General features: G+C 35.5%; 1 protein-coding gene across 23 annotated transcripts in view; it reads right to left on the reverse strand.

Annotated features, from left to right (window-relative positions):
* ADAM22 (ADAM metallopeptidase domain 22) overlaps nt 1–25,510 on the reverse strand; it is a 237,791-nt gene that overhangs the window by 49,939 nt on the left and 162,342 nt on the right. For all 23 annotated transcript variants that reach the window (XR_005789427.1, XM_040472732.1, XM_040472741.1 and 20 more), the window contains exons 8-18: nt 24,445–24,515; nt 20,403–20,477; nt 18,765–18,836; nt 17,784–17,950; nt 16,003–16,087; nt 14,891–14,981; nt 13,418–13,469; nt 8,613–8,712; nt 6,113–6,184; nt 5,794–5,886; nt 1,870–1,950 (exon numbers count right to left, since the gene is read on the reverse strand). Coding sequence is in view for 22 of the 23 variants with exons in the window: in XM_040472732.1 (XP_040328666.1) it covers nt 1,870–1,950; nt 5,794–5,886; nt 6,113–6,184; nt 8,613–8,712; nt 13,418–13,469; nt 14,891–14,981; nt 16,003–16,087; nt 17,784–17,950; nt 18,765–18,836; nt 20,403–20,477; nt 24,445–24,515 (959 nt within the window). In the remaining variant the exon portion in view is untranslated. The remainder of the gene's footprint in view (nt 1–1,869; nt 1,951–5,793; nt 5,887–6,112; nt 6,185–8,612; nt 8,713–13,417; nt 13,470–14,890; nt 14,982–16,002; nt 16,088–17,783; nt 17,951–18,764; nt 18,837–20,402; nt 20,478–24,444; nt 24,516–25,510) is intronic.

Here is a 25,510-nt window from a genome sequence, read left to right on the forward strand (position 1 = left end):
TACTGCATTATTCATTTATAATTATAAAATATTATAAATTTATAAAACACTCATTTATAATTAAACAGCAGTTTATGCTGTTACAACTAATTCAACAAGAGGATCTTTATATGCCATCTTTGGATTTGGGCTTCTTTATTTTAAAAACTCCTACTTAATGGATTTCCAAAGAAGTTGCTTTAATATACTCCCCCTCCAGGAACATATGAGGCAATCATTAATTGTATCCTCATCATCACTACGTGTTAACTTAGAAAAACAATGCTAATCAGATAGTAAGAAAAGAAAATACTTTCATATGAAAGATCTTTAGTCTCTTAGGATGACTACCTTTAAAAAAAAACATTTTTAATGATTAATGCAGGTTTACCACTATTGAATCCCTCTTCTCTAGAAGAAAAAGATGTAGGCTGTCCTTGTTTTGCATGGCGCCAATATACATGAATTTCAGTCACCATGGTTTTGTTAAATGACATCAGTACCCCAATGACACGGTTCCAACTTCAGTTACCACAGCGTATTGACTGTGAGTAACTGCATAAAGCACAAACTTTGCTGCTAACTTGTTAGTCGGTGATCACTAGGTATATGACAGCTGCCATTGTGGTCAGTGATCCAACCTGTCATTTCTCACAAAGTCCGCAAGGGACTGGTACTCGCCTGGATGCATTTAGTTCATGCAGACAACACAGGTTGTAGCTGTGCTGCCTCTCTGTCTCTGGGTAATAGCACGTGACATTTTATAAAACTGGACAATCGTAAGAGGGAGCTGGCCAGAAACGATGAAAGTGCAGAAAAGAAATGAAAAGTGATGACACTAGAAGTGAAATTCCAATCAAACGTAAATTGAGTTACAGAAAAAAAAAAGCACTAACTAGGAATGCTGATACTGCTGTTTGGCCAAAAAAAAACCCTCCCATTCACATCTTCACATCTCCTGGAGATATTTCACAACATTGGAAGTACAAAGGATAAAATGTCAAAAGCTGATCCAAACTTAGAAGGGAGTGTGATCATTGAACAAGGCACAGAAAAGATGCTTACTATGGATCTTAAGGTTTCTGAACAGAAGACATGCACAGCTCTAACTACTCCTGATAAGGATTTTACAACAAAAATAAAGCTTTTAATTCTCAATGTTTGTTTTAATTTAGCATGCTAAATAAATACTGGTTTATTTTTTCATCTCCTTATTCACTTAAAACCAAGAGTAAGAGAGGTTTTAGTAGGCTGGCAACATTTTTTAAAGATCACAGAACAACTCTCATTTTTTCCATTGATTAAGATGACTTTACATGACTTCAGCCTGCATGGTCATTTTTATGGTCCCACACTACCATGCAAACTGAAAACTGTCTGTATATATAAGGACCATGTGAAATCTGTGAACTCTCACCAAAGTGTATCAGTTCCCGCATCTTCTCCATTTACAACTACATAATACTAAATTCAAGAGCAGGTATTAATGGGTGAGGTGCTGCATGTGGCCTCAGATCAACAAAAGACAGAACAGACCCCTTCTCACAACCCAGGGCTCTGTGGGTCTCTGTGCCTTGGCTGGCTCCTGTCTCAACCAGCTGAATTGAAAATTAGACAAAAAAAACAAATGCCTTTTACTCTCTCCTTAAAACCAAAATAGTTAAGGTATGAATGTAGTCTTAGGTTAGTTCAACATTAAGATAAAATTACACGGAACATCTGCTCAAGCTTTGATCACGGACACTTAAATTCCCAGAAGTAAATAAAGAGAGAATGAGAACTGATGTAGAAAAGACATCGTGTCCCTTGACACTTTGTCTGGGGGCCAGGGCACTTAAGCTAACCCTGCTTTTTTGCCATCAGGTTTAGAGGAATGATTCTGTAAAGTACCTGGCTTGAATTTCCTGAGCACGTTTCACGAATATCGCAATCATTTACTGCTTCTCGGCACACAGTCCCCATAGGCTGAAACTAAAATGAACAAAAATCAATGTGTAAAACTGTTGAAGAAAAAAAATCTCTCACAGTATCTATCGTCTTAAAAAAAAAAAGCAACATGAATATTTTTGGATAAGAATATTTTAGGCTGTTTTAAGATGGTAGTCTGAAGACCACAGTTACTGAATGAAACGTTCATTTAGTAAGTTTTCAGAGAGAGTTTCTCTTGTGTGAAAGAATTTGCATACTCATCACACAGAAGTCTTACAACATCTACTAAAATAGGGTACATCTTGATGGTACCTCTCCCCAGAAGGACAAGTCAGTCCATGTTCTACTAATTCTCCCTCTCAAAAAGGTTTTAGATTTACACTTTCCTCTTCATTTCTTACTGGCACCCTTGTCACATTACTCTTCTTTGGCTTATCTGCCAAGAATCTGAATGTTACATTCCGGGCTGAATTGCAAAAGTTAGATTTTCTGGCAAAGCAATTTCTTTCCATACTGTGCTTTATCTCCTGCCTCATTTTTATATAGATCTATGGCTTGGTCTTTTATTCTTGTCTAATGTTCTTGTTATTTGTATACCTGTGTATGGGAAGAGTCTTTCCTCTTTGTTTGTTTTTGCTTTTTCTTTTCTCTATTTTCAACTATCTCAAATATTTCTCATAAGTATAGGGGTTACAAATAAAATTTTAAGCTCACTGAATTTATAAATTGCTAGAGTCTTTATCCTCACAAAACAGACACACAAAGTCATCATCTTCCTTCTCTCCTCTTCCATACTATTTTCTTTCCCTCTCCAAAATGCTAACAAATGCTATGTCTACTCACACAAACAAACACTCGATGTGGGCCCCTCCCTCCCCCACTAACTTCCATTTTCTCTGCCTTGCTCACAACCCTCCAAGCACTTGAGTTTCCTATTGTTCCTAGAATATGAACAGCCCACTCCAATCAGGATTTCAACAGTATTTCTTAGAAGATCGAAACAAAATTTGTATTCATTTAGTTACCAAGTATTTACTAGGCACTTAACATGTGCCAGGCACATTCTAGTCACTGGGGATTCAGTGGAGGAAAAAAAAGCACAAGAATCCTGCTTGCAAGGAACTCACATTTTAGTGGGAGTAAATAGGCCATGAAAATAAGGAAATAAACAAGTAATTTAAATTCATATACTCTGGTTCTTATCCTTCCAATTTCTTGGGATTGAGGTAAGTAAGCCACAATTTTAGAACATTCTCAGGTACAAATATAAGCAGATTTAAGATGGAGTTTATATGAGAGTGTAAATGTTCTAGAACTGCCAAGAAACTTCTGAAAGAAAGCCCAGTGAAGGACAGTTTGCTCTAAGTGCTGGGATATGCAGTAGCTAAAGTGACCCAAATCCCTGCCCTCTTGAAACTTACCACTGAGTAAAGAAAAATAATAAGTCAATGGGCAATGTTTTAGAGCAGGGGTTGGCAAATTATAGCTTGAGGACAAAGAGTGGCTGTCCATCTGTTTTATTGGAACATAGCCATGCTGATTTGTTTCCATATTTTTTTACAACATTTTAAAAAAGTTTATTTATTTATTTTGAGAGAGAAGGAGACAGCGTGAGCAGGGGAGGGGCAGAGAGAGAAAGGAAGGGAGAGAATCCTAATCAGGCGCCCTGCTGTCAGCACAGAGCCCAACGTGGGCTCGAGCTCATGAAGCTGTGAGATCATGACCTAAGCCAAACCCAAGAGTTGGACACTGAATCGACTGAGCCACCTAGGTGCCCCTTGTTTCTGTATTTTCGATGGCTGCTCTCAAAGGCAGAGTTGAGTAACTGAGACAGAGAGCTTATGACCCACAAAGCCTTAACTATTTACTACTTGACCCTTTACCTAAAATGTTTGCCAACTCTGACTTATAGATACTTTAGCATAAATACATACAGGGAAAACAGAGATACACAGGACTTCTCATCCTGTTTTTCTGTTCTCCCTCCTCCATTCACTATCCTGCCTCTGGCTCCTCCAGGAGGGTAGGGTGGGAGTAAGAGCTGGAGGTGCAGGATAGAGAGAGTGGCAAAAAGCTCTTACTTGACTGGTGTAACTGTAGCTTACTTTGGGGGATAGTTAATCCTGACATTTTATTGTACATATTATGATTCTATTATTTTATATTTGTTCCTTGAAATATTCATATCACAAAGAGCCTAATTGTATACTTCAAAATAAAAATGGCATTTTATAAATGGGCAGACTTAAAACATCGAAGATTAAAATAAATGATGGGGGACCCATTGTTATGGCAGTTGGAGAAGCTGACAGATTATATAGTTGATGCAGCCCAAATTTAAAAATGTCTGTTTCATATTTGATTTTATATTCCTTTTTTAGAAAGTGCTTTCAGAGATCTCTGCCAGTGCCTTGCTTGTCTTAAAAAGCTGCCAGAGACATAGTGATAAAGTGGAAACAACACAAATGCTGCCAGCAGATCTGGGATGTAACTTCACATTTATTCCTTAATAGCTGAATGAGCATATGCAGGTTATATCACTTCCTTGAGACCAGGATTGCTCAACTGGAAAAATAAGGATAATAATGCCTTTCCCAAAAGTGTGGTTGTGAGCATTATCTAAGACAGCAGTCTCAAGCAGCAATGATCTTACCCCCAAGGGGACATTTGGCAATGTCTGGAAATATTTTTGGTTGCCACGGCTGGGAGGGGTGGTGCTTGTATCTAATGGGCAGAAGTCAGGGATGTTGCTAAATAACTTACAGTACACAAGACACACCCTCAAAACAAAAGAAAAAATTATACAGCCAAAAATGTCAATAGTGCCAGGGTTGAGAAATCCAGATACATGATGATATAACATAAAAGTGTTTACCACAATCCCCGGCACACAGTAGATACTTAGTATGATAGGTTCATATCCTACTCTCCCTTAACTCATTAGACTAACATTAGTCAATCAGCATATAATCAATAAGAGAGTGTTGCACGTATTTATTCTTCATTCAACAAATATTTACTAAGAACCTGTAGCAGTTACTGGGTAAGTACTAGGGGCACGTAGGTGGCTCAGTCAGTTGAGTGTCTGACTTTTGATTGTGGCTCAGATTATGATCCTAGAGTCATGGGATGGAACCCCATATTGGGCTCCACACTGAGCAGGGAGCCTGCTTAAGATTCTCTCTCTGTCTCTCTCTCTCTCTCTCTCTCTCTCTCTCTCTCTCAGCTCCTCTCCTGCTCAGGCTCTCTCTGCTAAAAAAAAAAATACATACTAAGATGTATACCAAACCTCAGAGATAATGTAGTATACTGTACCAGATTTTATATGAGAAGAGAAAAAAAAGAAATAGATTTATTTGAAAAAGATAAGCCTCAAATAACTTTTCATCCTGATGTTAAGGCTTAAATATTTGGAGAGAGGTATAGGATGCCATTGGGAGGATGAAAACAGATAATGTGAATAAAGATGCATTCTAAACTCTCATGTGAAGTGTTATCATGTCTAAAAGTACAGCTTCTGATCTCTCAACTGCTAATGCAAGAAATATACCAAGCAGAGCAGCAAGGAAAAAGAATCTACTGAATAGCCACTTGGCTTTACAAAGAAAGGAAAAACACAATCCGAAGGTTAGGAACACCTGGCTTCATACAATGTGCATATTTCTCAGGGAGGCAGTAATAAGAAGACAAACTGAGGAGATTAACAAGGTTCAGGACCCAGCTCTGTGACTCACGTGGTACAAGACCCCAGGCACACTCGCACTTAGTCACTCAATATATCTTAGACACTACTATTGTTATTACATTATATTTACCCAGTCTTAACGATTAAATCAAATATATCCTCTTTTTTTGTCAATTAGTCATTGCTCAACATTTATTTACCTTGCATTTCTTACAACAAAGACCATCGCTGCATTGAGAGTCTTGAGTCAAGGTGCATTTCTTACAACACTCTGCTCCTTCAAGGACACATTCCTAAGGAATATAAACATTTGTAAAACATCAGAAAATCATGCCATTTTCCTGAAAGTTGCAGAATATTTTTTAAAGAAAAGTATATAGACCCCCCCCAATAATAATCTTTCTTCCATATATCCTATGAAATTTCCAGACATAACACCAGCTCTGTATGTCTCAGTGTGTGGAATGACTCTGAATAACCTAAAAAAAAAAAAAACCATCAAAACACCCAGAGACTTACTGCAGGGGTCCCACAGTCACACTCCTCTCCAGTTTCGATGAAGCCATTGCCACATTCAGGAGGATCGAGCAGCTGCAGGATGAAACCAAAAAGACAACTACAATTTAGATAAATCAAGATCAAAGACCTTACGAGGGACCATAAGTGCCACACCTACGCATGCGGCATACTTATCAGTCATTTCAAAGTATATTTTATTTTCCCAAACTTGAAAGCTTAACTTTAGAATTTTAAAACTGGGAGCTTTAGAACAAAAGTGTCTACTTCTGTTTCCATTTCAGATTTAATTATATTTACATAAGTAACATACATATCAAGTCTAGTAAATTCCACCAAAATAAAGATGATCTAGCCATTGACCCTTGAAAATTTCATTTCAAAGAAGAAGCAAGAGATTTGGGGACAGAAAGTCTGTTCAAATCTTGGCTCAGCTACTTATCTTGGGCAAATGGCTTGTCATCTCTGAGCACATAGGTGCCTTAATATTTCAAGCAACAATAATAATAATATTAGCTGCCCATCTACATCACAAATTATTGTGAGAATCAAGTTCAATTATCTGTGAAGGCCAACTAACTATATCTCCTTGTGAAATAGAGAGTTATTTCATAGACAAGTAGGAAAACATCACAAAAATTAATAAATCCATTGATTTATTTAATATTAAATAGAACTCCTCCTATTAACATAGTTTTACAGATAATGGTAATAATAATTTGCCCCAGAGATGGAAGCAACTTTTGGCCTGTACAAGAGTATATTTTAAGGCCATTTTATCTTTTAACTCTGTAACAATTACATTATCTTTTGAGCATAACTTACCTTATGGTGATAGTTAAAATTAGTAAGTAGCTGCTATGTTCCACTTACATATTACTTATTCAGAAGTTCGTCAAAGTTTATGTGTTATAGAATGGGCTGGAACACACACCTATCACAGACATACACCCACACATACACTTTCTTAACTAATTAGAGGGGGGAAAACAGAATAAAAAAAGCAGCAATAACAACAACAAAACCCCCACCTGATTTCAAATATTCTCTTCTCTCCTACAAAATAATCAAAACATCTTTAGATTCTATTTTCAGTTGAAAGGGATCATAACAAATCAGACAGCTTTAAAAGCCAAACTAAAACTTATTAAGGTGAAAAACACACTTATTCTTTTACTCTGAGTTCAGAATAATCAGTTATTTTGGTAAAGAGGCTTGAATTGTTTTTCATTTATAGCAGCAGGGATTTAGATCAAATATCCCTTCTGAAGTTTTGCAACAAGTCTCACAATTATCAAGTTGCTTTTCAAGGCAATATGATACTCTTCCTAAATTTCACTGGAACAGAGAGAGAATGAAACCAGGAAAAATGATTATAAAGGCAATGCCACTCATTGCTATGGCACACAGAAGCACGGAATGGTTCACATAATTAACAAGGACAAAGCTTTCTACTGCATGCAGTTTTCCAAATGCATGAGGAAATTATTGCTTTCAAGTCAGTAACCAGAAGATGCCCTGCATGTTGGAAAAGCCTCTGACAAAGTCTAAGTACACAAAGACTTTCTCCTTTTCTGCTGTAAGCAGCCTTGGTTTTTATACTGAGAAGTAATGGTAATTTTAATCATACTGCTCATTCTGAAAGGCAGTGGTGGGGAGTAATGTGGGAAGCAATGCCCTCCTTGCTATCAGTATGAGTTGTGATTACATATCCAACAAACAAGGATCCAAGAACATGAGAAAGAAGGCAAATGACACCATCTTTGTAAGCTAATTATTTTTCAGAAGGAACATAGTCTTTCTACCTGCTTTCTATTCCTATCAGAAGAGCCCCAAATGCCCAAAATTAAGGCTGACTTTAAAATGCAGACATTTTAGGGGCGCCTGGGTGGCTCAGTCAATTAAGCATCTGACATCTGCTCAGATCATGATCTCGCATTCATGGGTTCAAGCCCCACATCGGGCTCTATGCTGACAGCTCAGTGCCTGGAGCCTGCTTCGGATTCTGTGTCCCTCTCTCTGCTCCTCCTCCACTTGTGCGCTCTCTCTCTCTCTCTCTCTCAAAGATGAATAAACATTAATAAAATGAAATAAAAGCAGGTATTTTAGGGCTCCTGGGTGGCTCAGTTGGTTAAGCGTCCAACTTTGGCTCAGGTCGTAATCTCACAGTTCGTGAGTTCAAGCCCCGTGTTAGGCTCTGCGCTGACAGCTTGAAGCCTTCTTCGGATTCTCTCTGTCTCCCTCTCTCTCTCTCTGCCCCTCCCTGGCTTGTATTCCCCTCCACCTCTCTCTCCAGAATAAATAAATAAACATTTTAAAAAATAAAATAAAATGCAGATATTTCACGTATCTAGTTTATGTACATATAAGCCAAGTTAGAAAGCCTTCTTTTGTAAGACCCAATGGCTAAAAACTTGTGCTTGTAATAGATTATAATATATATAATATAACAACTGATTATTATTAAAGATTATTAACTAATAACTCTGATCACACTTATTACCTTGGAAGGTTTGTTGAAAAGGCAGGCACCACCCCCACTATTCAGAAAGTCATGATACTCTTCAATATTACATTGAGTGAATTTTTTAGGAAGATAATACCTAGAAGACAGAAGAAAAGCAATAATTGGGTACAATTTTAGTCCCTTATCTGTATGTTAGTCTTAAATTTGAACATTGTTAGAATTGCAACATTATTCTTAAAGATGAAAGAATAAATTCCACTTACGTGCAAAATTTGTGTTAAATCCATAAGACTTTCATTCCACCAATACATTTCTAAATTATTCATTGGGTAAGTAATCGTGACTATGGGTTATTCATTGTTAGCATACACATGCAAAGGAAACAACACATACCTGTATTTTCAATCAAAGAGAGCTAGGAATACTTTATTTCATAATGAGTCTTTCTTAAATATTAAAACCGGGCTGGATCCCAAACTGCACAACATCTTACAAAGTAACTGCTTTATAATCTTTACAAAGTAACATGCTTTATGAATGTGTCAAAGTCATGAAAGTCAAAGAAAAACCAAAGAACTGTTCCAGATTGAAGGACACTAAGAGACATAAAACTAAACATGATGCTTGATTCTGAACCTTCTGTTAAAGGGGCATTTTTGAAATAGAGGGCTAATCTTGAATGAGGGCTAGGAATCAGATGATCTCCTTGGTTGTACTGTGGTTCTGTAGGAGGAGCTGGTCTGTAGGGAATGCACACTGAGGTGCTTGGGGGTGATGGGGCACCAAGTTAGCAACTTAAGATTCTAAGAAGATTCTTTGTTATTATTCTTGAAACTTTTCTTAAGTTTATGTATGTATGTACATATATATATATATATATATATATATATATATATATATATATATATAAAGAAAGGTATACCAAAAAAAAGTAATAAAGGATCAGTAGAAAAGGAAATGTGGCTAGCGAACAATGGCAATATATATTCAGAACCTTCAAAATGAGAAATATCCTTAAATCTGATAATTCTGCTTTAAGAAATTCTTCTTGAGGAAATAACTAGCTATGTGTACAAAGATGTTGGAACAGAGGGACTTCCCACTGGAAGTTACACAATTTATTTATTACACAAGTTGTAATAGCCAACACTATGAAAATCACCTAAATGTACAGAAATAAGAAACTGCTAACTAGCCTGTGATATATTAATAAAATAGAATACCATGTAGTTATTAATAATCATGGGGTCAAAAACTACTCAGAAAAATGCTGACTATATAATATGTTAAGTAAAAAATGAATAAACAATGACATATCCAAGATCCAAATTTTATAAAGCAAGAATAAACATGGAAAGAGAAAAAAATACTAATTAGCAGTATTTTCACATTAACCATGGCTATTACCAAATAATGAGACAAGGAGAAATTAGTATTTAATTTTCTATTTTTCAAAAATTGTTTTAATTGAACATTTTTTTCATGTTTATTTATTTTTAAGAGGAAGAGACAGGGTGCAAGCCGGGGAGGGGCAGAGAGAGAGGGAGACACAGAATCTGAAGCAGGGTCCAGGCTCTGAGCTTTTAGCACAGAGCCCCGACGCGGGGCTCGAACTCAAGAACGGCAAGATTATGACCTGAGCCAAAGTCGGACACTTAACCAACTGAGGCACCCAGGCACCCCTAACATTGAACTTTTATAAAAGTGAAACATAATTAAAAGAATAATGGATAGTTTTTATAAAGTCTCTCCCACCAGCCTGCAAGTACGATGTCCACTTATATCCCTACTTCTTTCTACCACAAAGGTTAATGCTTTGTGAATCAATTAATGGAATTTACAATGATTATGCATCCTAAACTAATTTGTCAAGTGTTTCATGCCAAATAAAGAAAGGTATCCTGGGTTTACGTTATCTGAATTATTTTATTTCCTTCACTTCATCTTCCTAATAGGTCATGAACTTTATGCTTTATTTAAGAAGTTTGTTACACATATTACTTACTTTTTTCCTTCCATTGCCTATACCCTAGTCAAAGTTTTTATCATCTTCCCCTCTAATCCATCCTATGTATCTCTGTCTGAGTTATGGGATTTAAACAGGATTTCTTTAAGTTCCCTCTTCACTCTACTGGCCAAAACTTGAGATAGCTCCCTACTGGGAAAGAAAAAAAGTGACTAATTCTTAGTGTTGGACCCCTAGTGTTAGAATCCAACTCTAGTTCAGCCTCTACCCTGCAAAGGAGCCCTCTCGGGCCTCAGCCTGGCCCAGCCTCCTGCCCACTGCTCACCTGGGGGTTTAGTCTGCTCTTAGCAGTGACAGGAAACTCACCACCTTATAGGAAAGTTCTTTCTACATATGAAGAGTTGGAATTTGTGGATTTCTCTTACCTTCACCATGCCAAGTCTGACTTCCTATAACTGTCACACACAGTTGTGTGGTTACCTGTGTCAAATAAAACTAACTCCTCTACCATGCCATGGCTCTTCAAATACCTGAAAGCCGAAATCTCCCTAGGCTCTTCTCGGAAACTTCTTTTTTTGCAGGCTACTATATTTATTTTGAAGGGCAACTATATCTATCTATTTGCAGGGTAATGTATCTATTATAGTCAGTGCTTTCTTAAAATTTAATTTTTATATCTTTAAAGGACTGGTGGTCATTTCAACATGCTTTCCAACATTTAGGAGTACACAGAAACTTCAGAAAGTAGAAATGAAAGGGAAAGTACCCATCAGAAATACATGTCCATAATTAGTACTGTTAGGTGACGTTTGACACAGCTCAAATTTTATATAGCATTGTGCTAGACAATGTCTTACGTTAGAAGCTTTTCTCTTGCACACATCTATTTGATGTAAGAGGAGTTCAATGCAAAGAGCTATATATATATTTCTGAATGTCACCATTTGATCTTGCTACACATTATGCTTAGTCTAAGTAGGTTGTCTATAAAATTTTGTTTCTAGTAATTAAGCAGAATAATCAAATATAACATACTAAATAGCTTTTAAAAGATAAGGACCTCTAGCTTCCAATTTAGTAATTGTTGGAAAATTACAGCTATGGATAAGGATTTTTATCATTTACTTTTATTACTAAACAGAAAATCCAAAGGTATTTTGAAAAATATTTTAATACATGTTTGCATACACATTCCCTCAATCATTTGTTTTCCTTGTCATACATTTCTTGAGAGTTCAAAATTCAAATACCAATGAATATTTATTGAAAATCAAGTGTGTCAAGAGATGATGGTGTGAAGTCAAACAAAAATATCTACGTAATCTTCAAAAAGTCACAACTAATTGGTGAGTATAAGGATATGTGGAATTAAATTACAACACAGGAGTTAAAATTACAATAAATCTAAAATGACTAGAAGTGTGGTTAGAGAAAAATGAGAATTCCAGATGAAGACAATATACTAAAGGAACCAGAAGAAGCTGGAAATTACATTAATGGTGAGCAAATTTTTAAGAAGCTTAAAATCAATGGAGGATTATCATTAGAAAATTAAAAAAAAAAAGCTGGAAACGCCTGTATAATTATGGCAATAAACAAACCGACAACCATGAACAGCAGTGGAAAATGAGGTTATAAGTGATGATGAAGAAAGATTATGCATATCTAAGTACTGGAGGAAGAAATCCAAATCTTATTCTTCAGACAATAGAGACTCACAAAAGTTCTAAGCAGGAAAATGATTCACACACACGAAGAGGAAAGTAGAGAAATTTGTGCTGTATATTTTCAGTGAACTAGGGCTATATATTATCAGCATAGATAAATCTTACAAACATAAAGATCAAAAAAAGCAAGTCACAGAAGACTACATATAATATGACCCCTTTCATATAAACTAAAAGTTGCAAAGTAATGCTATGTATTACTTCAACACACACACATATAAACTGTGAAAGGTGCTTGTGAATGATACGAATCAAATTCAAGACAGAAGTTACTTTGGTTGGGGCTGGGGACCAATAAAAGAGAACACAAGGAATATTTAACTATGTAGGTGGTGTTTTGTTTGTTTGTTTGTTTAGGCTGGGTGATGGTATACAAGTGTTTACTCTTCTATGCTTTATACCTTTTCAGTAATGATGGAAATGGAGTTCAGAAGGGGAGAAAGGAAGGCTGAAAGTTGCCTGAGTATCTGGAATACTATTAAAATAATAAGAGCTAAGAGCTCAAGATGATAAGAGTTTAAAGGAGTAGTGATGAGCTTGACATGAAAAGAATGGTTGTACAACTTATTTAGGAAAAATAAATAGAAGACTGGCATCTGATAATGTGTGAAGGGTTTAGAAATGAAAACCATTCTCAGGACAGCAAAGTGTACACATCTCTTCCCTACTCCTTGCTTGGTGACGTACTATTGGTAGCCTGAAATCAGCAATTGTAGGAGTATTTACACCACAAAAATCTGAGAAAGCTACAAATCCAGGCTCTTTTCTTGTTTTTGATTTAATATCAGCTTACTAGCACATTACTGTTTACAACCCATTTAATTAGAATTGAAGAGACAAAAGAAAATTCGTAGGTAAGCCACGAAGAACACACCTGTTCCTCACCTCTTAACATTTCTAGCCTAGATTGAAGCCTACAAACGTCTTTGGACTACTATCTTAACTGACGTCAATTGTTTTCATAAATGAGAAACTATTTTGTGAAAATACTTTATAATACAGAGCCACTGAGAAAATCTACTTCCGATTTTCTTTTTGAAGTCTTTGGTGAGGTTGCGCGCACTAAGTTATTCAGTATCATATTCCTAAGAAGACAACAACACAGCAGGAAAGGGAAAGCGAGTTATTTTCCAAGAGAGGTGGCTCACCCAGTGTCTCCCATTATGCATCCAGACCACGTGTCCTCACATTTACACTCACCTAAGAGAAAATGAATACACATGCCTTGTTATAAAATGAAAAAAGGTGCGTTAGAGTAGCCTGTTTTTAAACAGTATATTTTCACTTTATTCCTTAAATACCTTTTAAAAAGTAATACCTGTTTTCTAATTTTCCTCATATTTGAAGTTTTCTATGCAAGTATAACAACAAAAATCTACTCTGATCATGTCAAGATTATATAATTTTTATAACAATAAAATCTTGATATTTGCTTCAAAATGGCTTAAAAATTCCAGGGGCCCCTGGGTGGCTCAGCTGGTTAAGGGTCTAACTTTGATTCAGGTCATGATCTTACAGCTCATGAGTTCAAGTCCCACTTTGGCTCCGTGCCGACAGCTCAGAGCCTGGAGCCTGCTTCAGATTCTGTGTCTCCCTCTCTCTCTGCCCCTCCCCTGCCTGCTCTATCTCAAAAAGTAAGTCTTTTTTAAAAAAATTTTAAGAAAATGGTTTAACCATCCCATACCAATGAAACAGCATCACTATGGGATTCTGGTTTCACAGTTCCTTATGGGAATTCCTACACTTTCTTGTCCAGTTTTAAAACCTCTGCACCAAAGCTGCTGGCAGAAGGTAGTATAGCATACTAGTTAAGCAGAAAGGCTTAAAACACCTGGGTTCAAAACCTGGGCTTGCCACTTAATTTATGTGTCATCTTGAAGACATTACCCTTTTGACATCCAGTCACGTTATTCTGTAAAATGGGGCTGATAATTGGTATGGTGCAGCATTATCTTGAGGATTAAACTAGTATCTAGATGTAGATAATAGTGGCATTCGGTTATGTCTTATAAAGGATACTTCATAAATGGTAATAGTTATTATTAACAGAAACAGTCTCATTTATATTTATTATTAATACAATAAATAAGGTTCTAATTAATTCACTCCAAATACATAATATTTGACCATTCCTGATAAATTAACTTTACCTACTTGAAAAAACATATTCTTCCCTGATAGTAATCCTAGCGTATTTTACTAGATCCATATTTTACTAAGCCCTTTACGAGGTCTGATCCTGGCAGACAAGTTCTACATCTGTGGCCATACTAAGAGACGTTTTAAATAAACCATAATAGAAGTATGCCTTAAACCTATATGCCTAAGATTCTCTACTAGACCATTTGAAATTAGCAAACTGAGCTCAATTTTTAGGTTAAATTCAACAATAAATTTATCATCACACAGCTTTAAACATTTATTACACATGGAAAAATTTTCACCTGCCATATAAATATTACCTTGTATTACTTTTGACAAAAATGTTGTATGCCCTGGCTGTTTACCTTATACTGTTACCCAAACTCTTTTGATCAAACAACTGAATTTAAAATCTCATTCTCTAAAATATTTATAGATAGTCTATTTTAAATACAACTAAACCACAAGGGTGAACTTACCACTTGCTAACTTTCTTTTGTCTGAGATAATACCAATATTATGAGCTAATGACTGGGCAAGTGTAACTGCCATTAAATCAGTTTTCCCAAACTGAAAAACAAAAACAAAATACATGTAAATACAAATTATTTTTTATTTAAGATGGGCCAGAGAAAGATGTCATAATATAATTGGAAATATGTAAGTTCTAAGCATCTTATTTAGCAGAGGTTAAACCAGTAGCTAAAGCTGAACTATGGAGCATTTGGGAAAAAGCTGTTAAGAAATAAATCCACATTTGATAAAGTCTTATAGGGAAGCCTAGAAGCCAGAGAATCACCAACTTTTGGGTTTCGAAACTTAAGTCTAATTGTGAGTCCAAATTTTACCAGTGACATTTCTGAAAAACTTAATACATGTATATACTTAAATCAGTCTTTTAGGTAATAATAAAAATAAAGGTGTAAATTATTTGGAACTTGTTTATCTTTGTGTATCCATCCAGTTCACTCCTGAAATTTCCCCAAATTAAACAGAGTGTGACTTCAGAAAACAAATGGTATGGGTAAAAGGAAGTGGTAATGATCTGTGGGCAAAAGAAACTTGAGAAGACCAATAAAAGATATTTTTTTCATTATGTCGATTTAATATTTTTCTTGTAGATCACTTCCATCAGACTTAGTGCCCTAAGGGTATATCCAAAAGACAGTTTTCTTTGGAAAACTTAATCTATTTTTTTTTCTCTAAAAATTTACCAAATATTGAAGAAGGAAGAAAATTTCCAACTGGGTTGTTAGGTAGGAAGCCAATGCTTCAGAGAATTACTCAATTCTCCAGAAAATCAGCCAATGTAATAAACAGGGTTTTATTTTCAATAAAGGTAAAAGTAAAACATTTTCTCTATATAATCTGTAAATAGCTAAATTTGCAGATTATTCTAAGGAGAACATGAACAGAATTATCAAATATGATTTTCCATTATTTTCCTATTCTTTGTCCTCTGATCATTTTGGTTGTTAATAAAACAACCTAACATCTAGAGAATGTGGAATATGAGAAATGATCTCTTAAATATTAGGAAAACATTTTCAGCCATCATACCACTTTGTATTGTACAGATGTTCACACCTACTTCATTCACGCCTCCTCCTTTCAGCAACGAGCAAATCCCACCAATATAAGCTGCCCCGCTCCGGCTACTCTCAAATTGACTTCCCCTTTTAGAAAAGGAAATGGAAAATGCTTACTCTTCGCAGTTCAAATATCATTGCAACTCTCATTATTAATTTACCACACTTATTTTCTCAACGAAATACATTTCTATACTACATATTCCTGAGTAAGTGAGGAATGTGAATACGGTTTACACACATAGCCAAAGAAAAACGTCTCAGGGATGTTTCCCCACATGAGCAATAATATCTTAAACAGGACCATACTTATTTTAAAAACTTACTAATATGAGGTATTCTGAGGATACAAAAATCACTTCTGTGTTTATTTCTGGACAAATACATAACTTGAATCTCTTAATGAGAAAACATCAGACATTCCCACAAGGAGGAACATTCTATAAAATAACTGACCTACACTCTTCAAAAATGTTAAGCCCAAAATACACAAAGAAAGGCTGAGGAGATCTTCCAAATTAAAGGAGACTAAAAAGATAGGACAATTAGATGCAATGCATGACCCCGGGTTGGGTCTGAATGGAGGGGAGGGAATTAGCTATCAAAGACATTATTCAGATAACTGGAGAAATCTGAATATAGACTATGGGTTACTTAAAAGTCTTGTGTCCCCATTAAATTTTCTAGTTTTAGTAATTTACTCTGGTGATATAAGAGAATGTCTTTATTTTTAGGGAATATATATGTATTTAGTAGTGAAGGCCCAGTATGTGAGTATCTCCAACTTCCTCTCAAATGGTTCCAGGAAAAAAAAAATTGATAGATAAAAAAATAAATGAAGGGGCGCCTGGGTGGCTCAGTCAGTTAAGCATCCGACTTCGGCTCAGGTCACAATCTCACTGTCCGTGAGTTCGAGCCCTGCGTTGGGCTCTGTACTGACTGCTCAGAGCCTGGAGCCTGTTTCAGATTCTGTGTCTCCCTCTCTCTCTGACCCTCCCTGGTTCATGCTCTGTCTCTCTCTGTCTCAAAAATAAATAAACGTTAAAAAAAATTTAAAAAAAAGAAAAATAAATTAAAGCGAAAAAAAGAAGGAAGGGAGGGAAAAAGGCATAGAAGGACAGAAGGAATAAAATCATACACAAATGGGGCCAAATGTAAATAATTGATGAATCTGGGTAAAGAACATAAGATATTTCCTTGTAGTATCCTTATAACTTTTCTGTAAATTTGAAATTGTATAAAACTTAAAAGTTATCTCAAAATACACTCTTTGACTTCCATTTAAACTTCCTTCAATAGTTCTTTAGATAACAGGTTTTTTATATGCTATAATATATAATTTGCTATTATATCACATATGCATTTTACCCCAAAAAAACTGAAATAGTGAGAAGAAATTAAAAATAAACTCCAGAAATACTAACGTCTCCCCTTGGAACCAAAACAAAGGTAACATTAACATTTAAAAGAAAGAAACTTAAAAGAATATAATTAATCTGTTAAGAATATTCTTTATAATATTACCAGTACTGTTACTCAATACTCTGATTAAAATATCTTAAAAATTAAATATAAATATATATTCAGTAATAAAATAATTCAAAATTAAACTTCTTACACTTTCATGATAATTTCAAACAACCTATACTTTAATACTTCTTCCAAATGTATCTGCCATGTCAAATTCTAACTGCACTATACAGCAGAAAGGATGTATCTCAGTCACAAGTAATAGAACATTCAACGTGGAACCAAAAAAAGTAATAAATCATAAGTTACGTACGAAAAAAGGTGAACTGCATCACTTTTCTCTTTGATAAAATCCCTCCTGTATTTCATAAACTCACGTAGGGTGATCAATGGATTTTCAGATATGGCAAACTTGTTGTCAGCTGCCCAGGTTTCCATGGCAACCAATACTATCCTTGTCTTCAGTTGGTCTTTATAGATCTAGTATATTAACAAAATGAACACACCAGCTATATACATGCAGTAAAATCAAATGATTTATGAACAGGACTATAAATCTTTTATTAAAACCCTTGCATTTTGGTTAAATGTAAAAAACTCTAGTGTCTTTGAGGGAGATAATTATTTTTCTAATTCCTATGCATTTTCCTTGAGTAACAGAGAATCAAATTGTTTACCAACTAATTTCCAAACAACAGAACACTAGTTAGAAACAAAAGATCACTTTTTGACAAATATTTGCACCCTTATTCAAGGCTCCCCCTGAGTCTATTTTCTGGCACCCTGGAAAAAGAATTTATGCATTCTTGGGTTTTCCAAGCAAAGAAAGGAACAACAAAAACACCCCAAGGATATAATTTCTATGCAACCTAACTGGCCCCAATTAAACTCACACTGCCTTGTCAAGAAAAGATTCAGAAAGTGAACACAGTAGGATTAGTTAGTGCATTATTCCCAGAGACCTAGGCACTCTCTTGAAAATAGCATAACTGCTGTACTGTTTCTCTGTATCTTTGTTAAGGGCTAGGGCTCAACTTTTTATTTTTCAATGTGAAAAATATAAGAAGAATTTCAAGCATAAATCCATGGGTAACTCTGACCACAGCCTTTTATCCTCTTCCCAGCCAGGGATCAAAATCAAGGAAGTCCACTGCAAGGTTACTAGGGACATAGAGGACACCTTGCCTGAAGGGCAATTCAGAGCACCGAAAATATATGAACCATATTATCCATTCTATTAGCAATCAGGAGAAGAAATTCCTCTATGGCAATACTAAGTAGAGTTGATACTTACCAAATCCGCCATGTTCACCACCGATTTTGCATATGTATTGGTATGTACAACTGAAAGCCGATGTTTTTTAAACTGAAAACAAAACAAACAAGTGAAGGGTTTCCAAGGTCATCAGCAAGTAATCACCTCAGCAGACCAAAACATAAAGTAACTGAAATATCTCTACAGCTTTTTGTAAAAAAAAAATATATAAGAATTGAGAATTAGTTCTTTGTATGTTGTAGAGTCTAGGAAAGGCTCTTAAAGTTTGAGGCCTCAGTTGATTCAACTGTGAGATAAAATAAAAAAAATACCTATTCCATCCATTTCACAAGTTTATTTTTATCACAGAATTGTTACTCAAAATGATAAAACATGAAAGCTGTCTATGAACTGCAGGAGATGCAAATATAAGTAGGGTGGCCAGCCAGAAAAATGTACGTGAATACTGCTGTAAGAAGAAAGTCCTAACGGGTCACAAAGAGGTAACTTAAAGGCTAGATGTGGATGCCATAAACCTTTTGTTTGGTAGTGTTTTAGAAACCAAGAATTATGTAAACCTGATTTCTGGCTTCCCTTAAAATTAGCATTCTCCCCATGGTGATAACTAGCAAGGCTAAGAGGCAGTTACTTCCATTAGACAGGCCATGTAACTTTGCTTTTGCCGTAGGCCTCAATCTCCTCCCCCATTGTTTTACTCCCAGCTTATTTCACTTGTGTTACCTGCCTATAGACATCTGAATCTGTGCTGTCCTAAAACATCCAAATATACGTTTTTATAACTTAATCTGATCTTGTAAAAACCTCAGGAAATAGTAACATTCACTGATTTCAAAGAGGTAGAAAGATAAAACTTAGTTCTAGCCTGAACAAAGAAGCACCCAATCTGGATATTATTATCATTATCATTATTATTATCATTATTAGCAACAATACATGATCAATATGTTTGTTTACTTAATCATATACAAACAAATGAGACACTTTCCTTCAAATAAATCAAAGCAAATTAAAATGCACTTGTACTTGAAATTAAGTAAAAATCAGCTATGTTCATCACTGAACATGTTTAGTTTAAAACAGTGGTTACATAGAACAATTAGCATTATAATTCACTGCTGTGCTGTAAATGTAAGCTAGTGACTCCAACAAGTCCATGAGTTGAATATACACACACTCTGGGTCAAAATAAATGACTCAGCAAGAAGGAGGTTTTGCCAGGTTCCTATCCTAAAATCTTCACTGCTTGCCTATATAAGCATTTCCACATGGTTTGCTACAGAGCAAGCCAGAAATTGAAAAGCTGCTTTTCTTTTATTAGGATAAAGCTGTACATTTCAAACTAAAGTGTCACATTACTGGTGCCTCACTAATTTTTTTTCAATATAAAAATATTAATTAAGCAAATCCAAAGAGGGGACTAATTGTAAGTCACATAAATATTTTTGGAACCTCACAAAATACTGCTAGTTACATCCACCTAAGAATGTTTCTAATTTACAGGTTGTTACTGGCTAACAAATACTTCAGCCACTTAAATGTCTTCTCCAAGTTACAATTTTCTGGGTTTCATGTTTCTTCTAAACCTATTTTTGCACCAGCCGGCTTTACCCACAGGGACAGACAAGTTCAAACAACAAACATTTCAGCAAATCCTACCATGAGATGATCGTTGACAATCATCAGTTCAATATATTTGGTCTCCTCCTCTACATTACGAGGATGTCGACGAAGCTGCAATATAGTAAAGGAAATAGCACCTAAATAAGCCCTCTGAACTTAGCTGTAACTAAAAAATATGTTACACGTTATGTCACACATTTTACTGTGCCTTTTTTTCCAAACTCTCCTTATTTCCCCCACTCCTAGCCTCTGACAACCACTTTTCTACTCTTTTTTGTGAGTTTGACCTTTTTTTTTTTTGATTCCACATAGAAGTGGTACCATACAGTATCTTTCTTTGAATTATTTCATTTAGCATAATGTCCTCCACGTTCATCCATGTTGTCACAAATGACAGGATTTTCTTCTTTTTTAAGGCTGAATGATACTCCACTGTATATATTTACCACATTTTATTTTTTTTATTTTTTTTTAACGTTTATTTGTTATTGAGAGACAGAGAGACACAGAGCATGAGCAGGGGAGGGGCCAAGAGATGGAGAGACACAGAATCTGAAGCAGGCTACAGGCTCTGAGCTGTTAGCACAGAGCCCCACACAGGGCTCAAACTCACAAACTGCGAGATCATGACCTGAGCCAAAGTCCAACGCTCAACAAACTGGGCCACCCAAGCACCCCCCACGTTTTCTTGATCCATTCATTTGTTGATGGACACTTACACTGATAAGACTGTATTGTTTAACTGAAATATATACACACACATACACATATTATATATATATCAAATCATCCCATTGTACAGTTGTACATCCCATTGTACATCCCATTATACACACACAATCAGTGTGTGTGTGTGTGTATACACATTATATATATATATATATATATATATATATATCAAATCATCCCATTGTACACTTCAAGTATCTCATAATTTTATTTGTGAATTATGCTTCAATAAGGCTGAAAAAATGTTTTTAATTTTAAAAAACAAAAATGTATGAGAGAAATAAAATTTCCACTTTCATTCCTTCAGAATCCTTCTTTCCATTTTCATCAATTTTAACCTAGTTTTTGAATAGGTAATACATTTATATGGTTTAAAGAATTATCAAAAGGTTCAGGGTCAAAATCTTCCTCTCACTTCTGTTCCCTATCCACCTAGTTGTTAACCGTTCCCCCACCATTGGTATAGCACAGTTATTTGTTTCTTCCAGAAATATTTATGCATATAAAATCAAATATAACATTTATTTTACTTGGTACTTCCACTTATTTCACTAGCTTTTGCATGAGGGTATTTTCACTTACCAGTATATCTTGGAGATTATAACATATGAAGGGCATGCTTTCTGTTTAAGCTCCTGCGGATCTCTGAGAGGATACAGGGAGTACCTGATGGACACTTTTATTCTACAATCTCCAAATCTGGGACTGAGAATGTCCCTCCTTCTTCTGGTACATTTTAAGGGATCTCCCAAATGATATAAGAGCTTTTGTTAGGATAGTTTTGAGAGCTTCCAGGAAGTCTTGGATTATCTAGTACAGCTCTATTATATGTCTGTTTAACAATGAATTTTCTCCATCTTCAAAATCATGATTAGTGGATGCCACAAGTAGGAGACACAAAGGCAGCCATATGCCTTTGTTCCTGCAGTCAGTCTATAACACAGTCTTTAACAAGATCTATAAAATTAAGTCTTAATTTTTTTTTAATGTTTATTTTTGAGAGAGAGAGACAGAACACAAGAGGGGAGGGGCCAAGAGAGAGGGACACACAGAATCTGAAGCAGGCTCCAGACTCTGAGCTGTCAGCACACAGCCCGACACAGGGCTCGAACTAATAGACTGCGAGATCATGACCTGAGCCAAAGTTGGATGCCCAACCGACTGAGCCACCCAGGTGCCTCAATTTTTTCCATTATGCTATCTTTGGTATCCATTTTTTCAGTAAATCTTTTTATTCACTTGTCCAATGGCTATTTTTGTGATGAGAGTATATAACCAAAACTAATCAATGCATGAATATTTGCTTTCAGAGCTGCATTTAAAATAAACTAAAAAAATTGCTGCCATGTGGATTTTGTTCCAGTGTTAATTGCATTCCCAAATTTTAACACTTATTTTAAAATTCAAATCCCTTATTACACCAAGTTGATAGAATTCTCAGTTTGGAAACCAAGTAGTAGTATAAACTGCATCCAATGGCCTGAGGCTTTTTAAAAGTGGATGTTTTAGGATGACAGTATCTGCTTTGTAATTGTGGAAGAGACCTGAGTCTTACCAGTTATCACAGCAGACTGTCTAACAAGACTCAACATTTTCTCAATGTCAGAGACTTGCCATATTGGCCACACAGCATTCTAGCACCTCACCTCTGTGGGTTCACAGCTGTCTCAGAAAAAGAAACCTAATGTCTGTCTGCCTTCAAATGACTGGATGTCACAGATGTTTATGAAGAACTTCAAGGAATGCGTCAAAAGAAAACTATCCTGTTCTCTGATCTCATAAGTCATGAAAATAAATATTATTTCAAATTAAATCCTGTTGGCATCTTTATTTAACTGGGCCTCAATATGTATGTATATTCACAAAATATATAAAGCTGATGTAGCAATTCACAGAACACAGGGCTTCTGAGAGGCAGTATATAAAGTATATATGGTTATAAAAATACCAGACTTCCAAGGTCAGAATCTGAACTCCACCACTGGATAACTCACTATAACCCTGGGCAAGTTTCTTAAGCTTCTCATGCTTCAATGTCCTTATCAGTAAAATGGGGATAATAATAATACATTCCTTATAAGACTGTTAGGAGAATCAAATGTATTAATATAATTTAAATTCTTAGAATAGGACCAGGCACAAGTAACCTGTGCCTCAATAAAAATAAGCAATTTTATTCACATTAGATATGTGTCTGTAAACTCATATTATGTCATACTTATAAACATATTTAAACAGAAGATGATTGGTTTCTTCAACTGTGTGATCTTACTAGAGATATATTTCCATCATCCTATGTTTTTTATGCCAAACACCCATACATAATGTATGATATTTTAATTCTAATAACCAGAGTTCTGTTCTTTCTTTTCCTCTCCTTTTCTGAGTATACTAGACATATAATGTTACATTAGTTTCAGTATACAACATAGTGATTCAACTTCTAAGTTATGCTGTGCTCATCACAAGTGTAGCTTGTCATCTGCGACCATACAGGTTATTGCAATATCAGTGACTATATTCTCTGTGCTGCCCTTTACCCCTGTGACTTGCTCATTCCATAACTGGAAGCCTGTGTCTCTCACTCTCCTTCTTCCATTTTGCCCATGACTCCACCCACTTCCCTCTAGCAACCACCAGTTTGTTTTCTATATTTACTGGTTTGATTCTGCTTTTTGTTTGTTTATTCATTTATTTTTTAGATTCCACAAAGTGAGTGAAATCGTACGGTATTGTGATGAGCAGAGTTCTTATTATGCCTAAAGCATTCGCCAGTTCTATGATTCTGGTCATTTTCACATTCGAAGACATCATTTTTTTTCCTGTGTAAGGGGATTGATAGCACCTACTTCATATGGTGCAAAGCATTATACAAATTGTCATTATTTTTTCCAAGTCCAAGATGCACTGAACATTCATAAAGTTGACATCCTGAGTTTATATCCCAGACTCCAACATAGTTTAAGTGTGGCAACAGCATTTTGTGCCTTTAAAACCTGATGGATTCTCTTTTAAGGGGGTATCTTTACAAGTAGACCTCATGATGTGGTACAACCCAGGCCAAGGAAAGAGGCCTATGTTATAAAGAACCCGAGATGCCACAGCAGGGGCCATAATCCATCTGTAAGATGAATAACCATATTATCACCACTATCTTGAGTCCTTTTTGAGTCTATGAAACAATATGGCCCCATCTCCACTGCTCCTACAGATCCGTCACCCTTACTGTTAACCATGACAAATGCCTGAACTAATACTTAGCCATCTTGCAGAGACTTAATGTAGATTTAGATGACTGGTAGTTGCCAAGTGTTTTTGAAACATCATGGAATATCCTGTGAATACATACCTGCCGTTTACTTCTTTTTGGTGCTGGCTTCAAAATAAATTTTGGTGGAGTGATGTGTACTTGCTGAAATTCTAAAAGGAAATAAAAATAAATTAATGTAACTTGTATTTACCAGTTTTCTTTCATACAGAGGAATCAAAGTTTTACTATCCCTTCATAGAATAAATTGTATAATTATACTTTATTAACTATTAGTAACAGTTACTATAACTGTTGGTAATTAATGTAAGTTATAATTGGAAAATTAGATAATTACAATTATGTGGTTATTATAAATTTTATAATATATAATGTTACACTTAAAGATAATATAGAACATTAATCAAAATAATTGTGCTCCTATTAATACTAAATACATATATCATGAATGAATATAATTAAAGCAATCTTGGGCACTATTCCTATTTTAATTTATCTCAAAATTTTTCTCATATTTCTGCAATAAATACTATCACATCCTTTATCAAGAATCTTCTAAATAGCCAACTTGACTTCCCACTACTGACCTTCATTAAAGAATGACACAGCAAACGCTGATGAAGATGTGAACAATCAGAACTCTCATATAGTGCTGATGAGTGTAAAATGGTATAAGCACTTAAGAGAAAGGCTCAGTAATTTCTCACACAACAATAGTTCTCAAAGTGAAATCCATGAACTAATGGCATCAGCATATTCCCAGCATACTTGGGAACTTGCTGGAAATGCAAACTCTCATAACCCACCCAAGACGTACTTGAATCAAAAACTGTAGCAACTGGTGCAGCCACTATGGAAGACAGTATGAGGTTCCTCAAAAATTAAAAATAGAACAATGCTAGGACCCTGCAATCCCATTTCTGGGCATACAGCCAAAGGAATTGAAATCAGCATCTCAAAGAGATACGTGCACCACCATGTTCACTGCAGCATTATTCACCATAGCCAAGACATAGAAACAACCTAAATGTTAAAGGAAATGTGGTATACACATGCAATGAAGTGTTACTCGGCCTAAAAACAAAAGAGGAAGGAAGGAAGGAAGGAAGGAAGGAAGGAAGGAAGGAAGGAAGGAAGGAAGGAAGGA

This window comes from Herpailurus yagouaroundi, unplaced genomic scaffold, assembly GCF_014898765.1.
Source record: "Herpailurus yagouaroundi ecotype Mexico unplaced genomic scaffold, PumYag 100, whole genome shotgun sequence".
NCBI classification, from domain to species: Eukaryota; Metazoa; Chordata; class Mammalia; order Carnivora; family Felidae; genus Herpailurus; species Herpailurus yagouaroundi.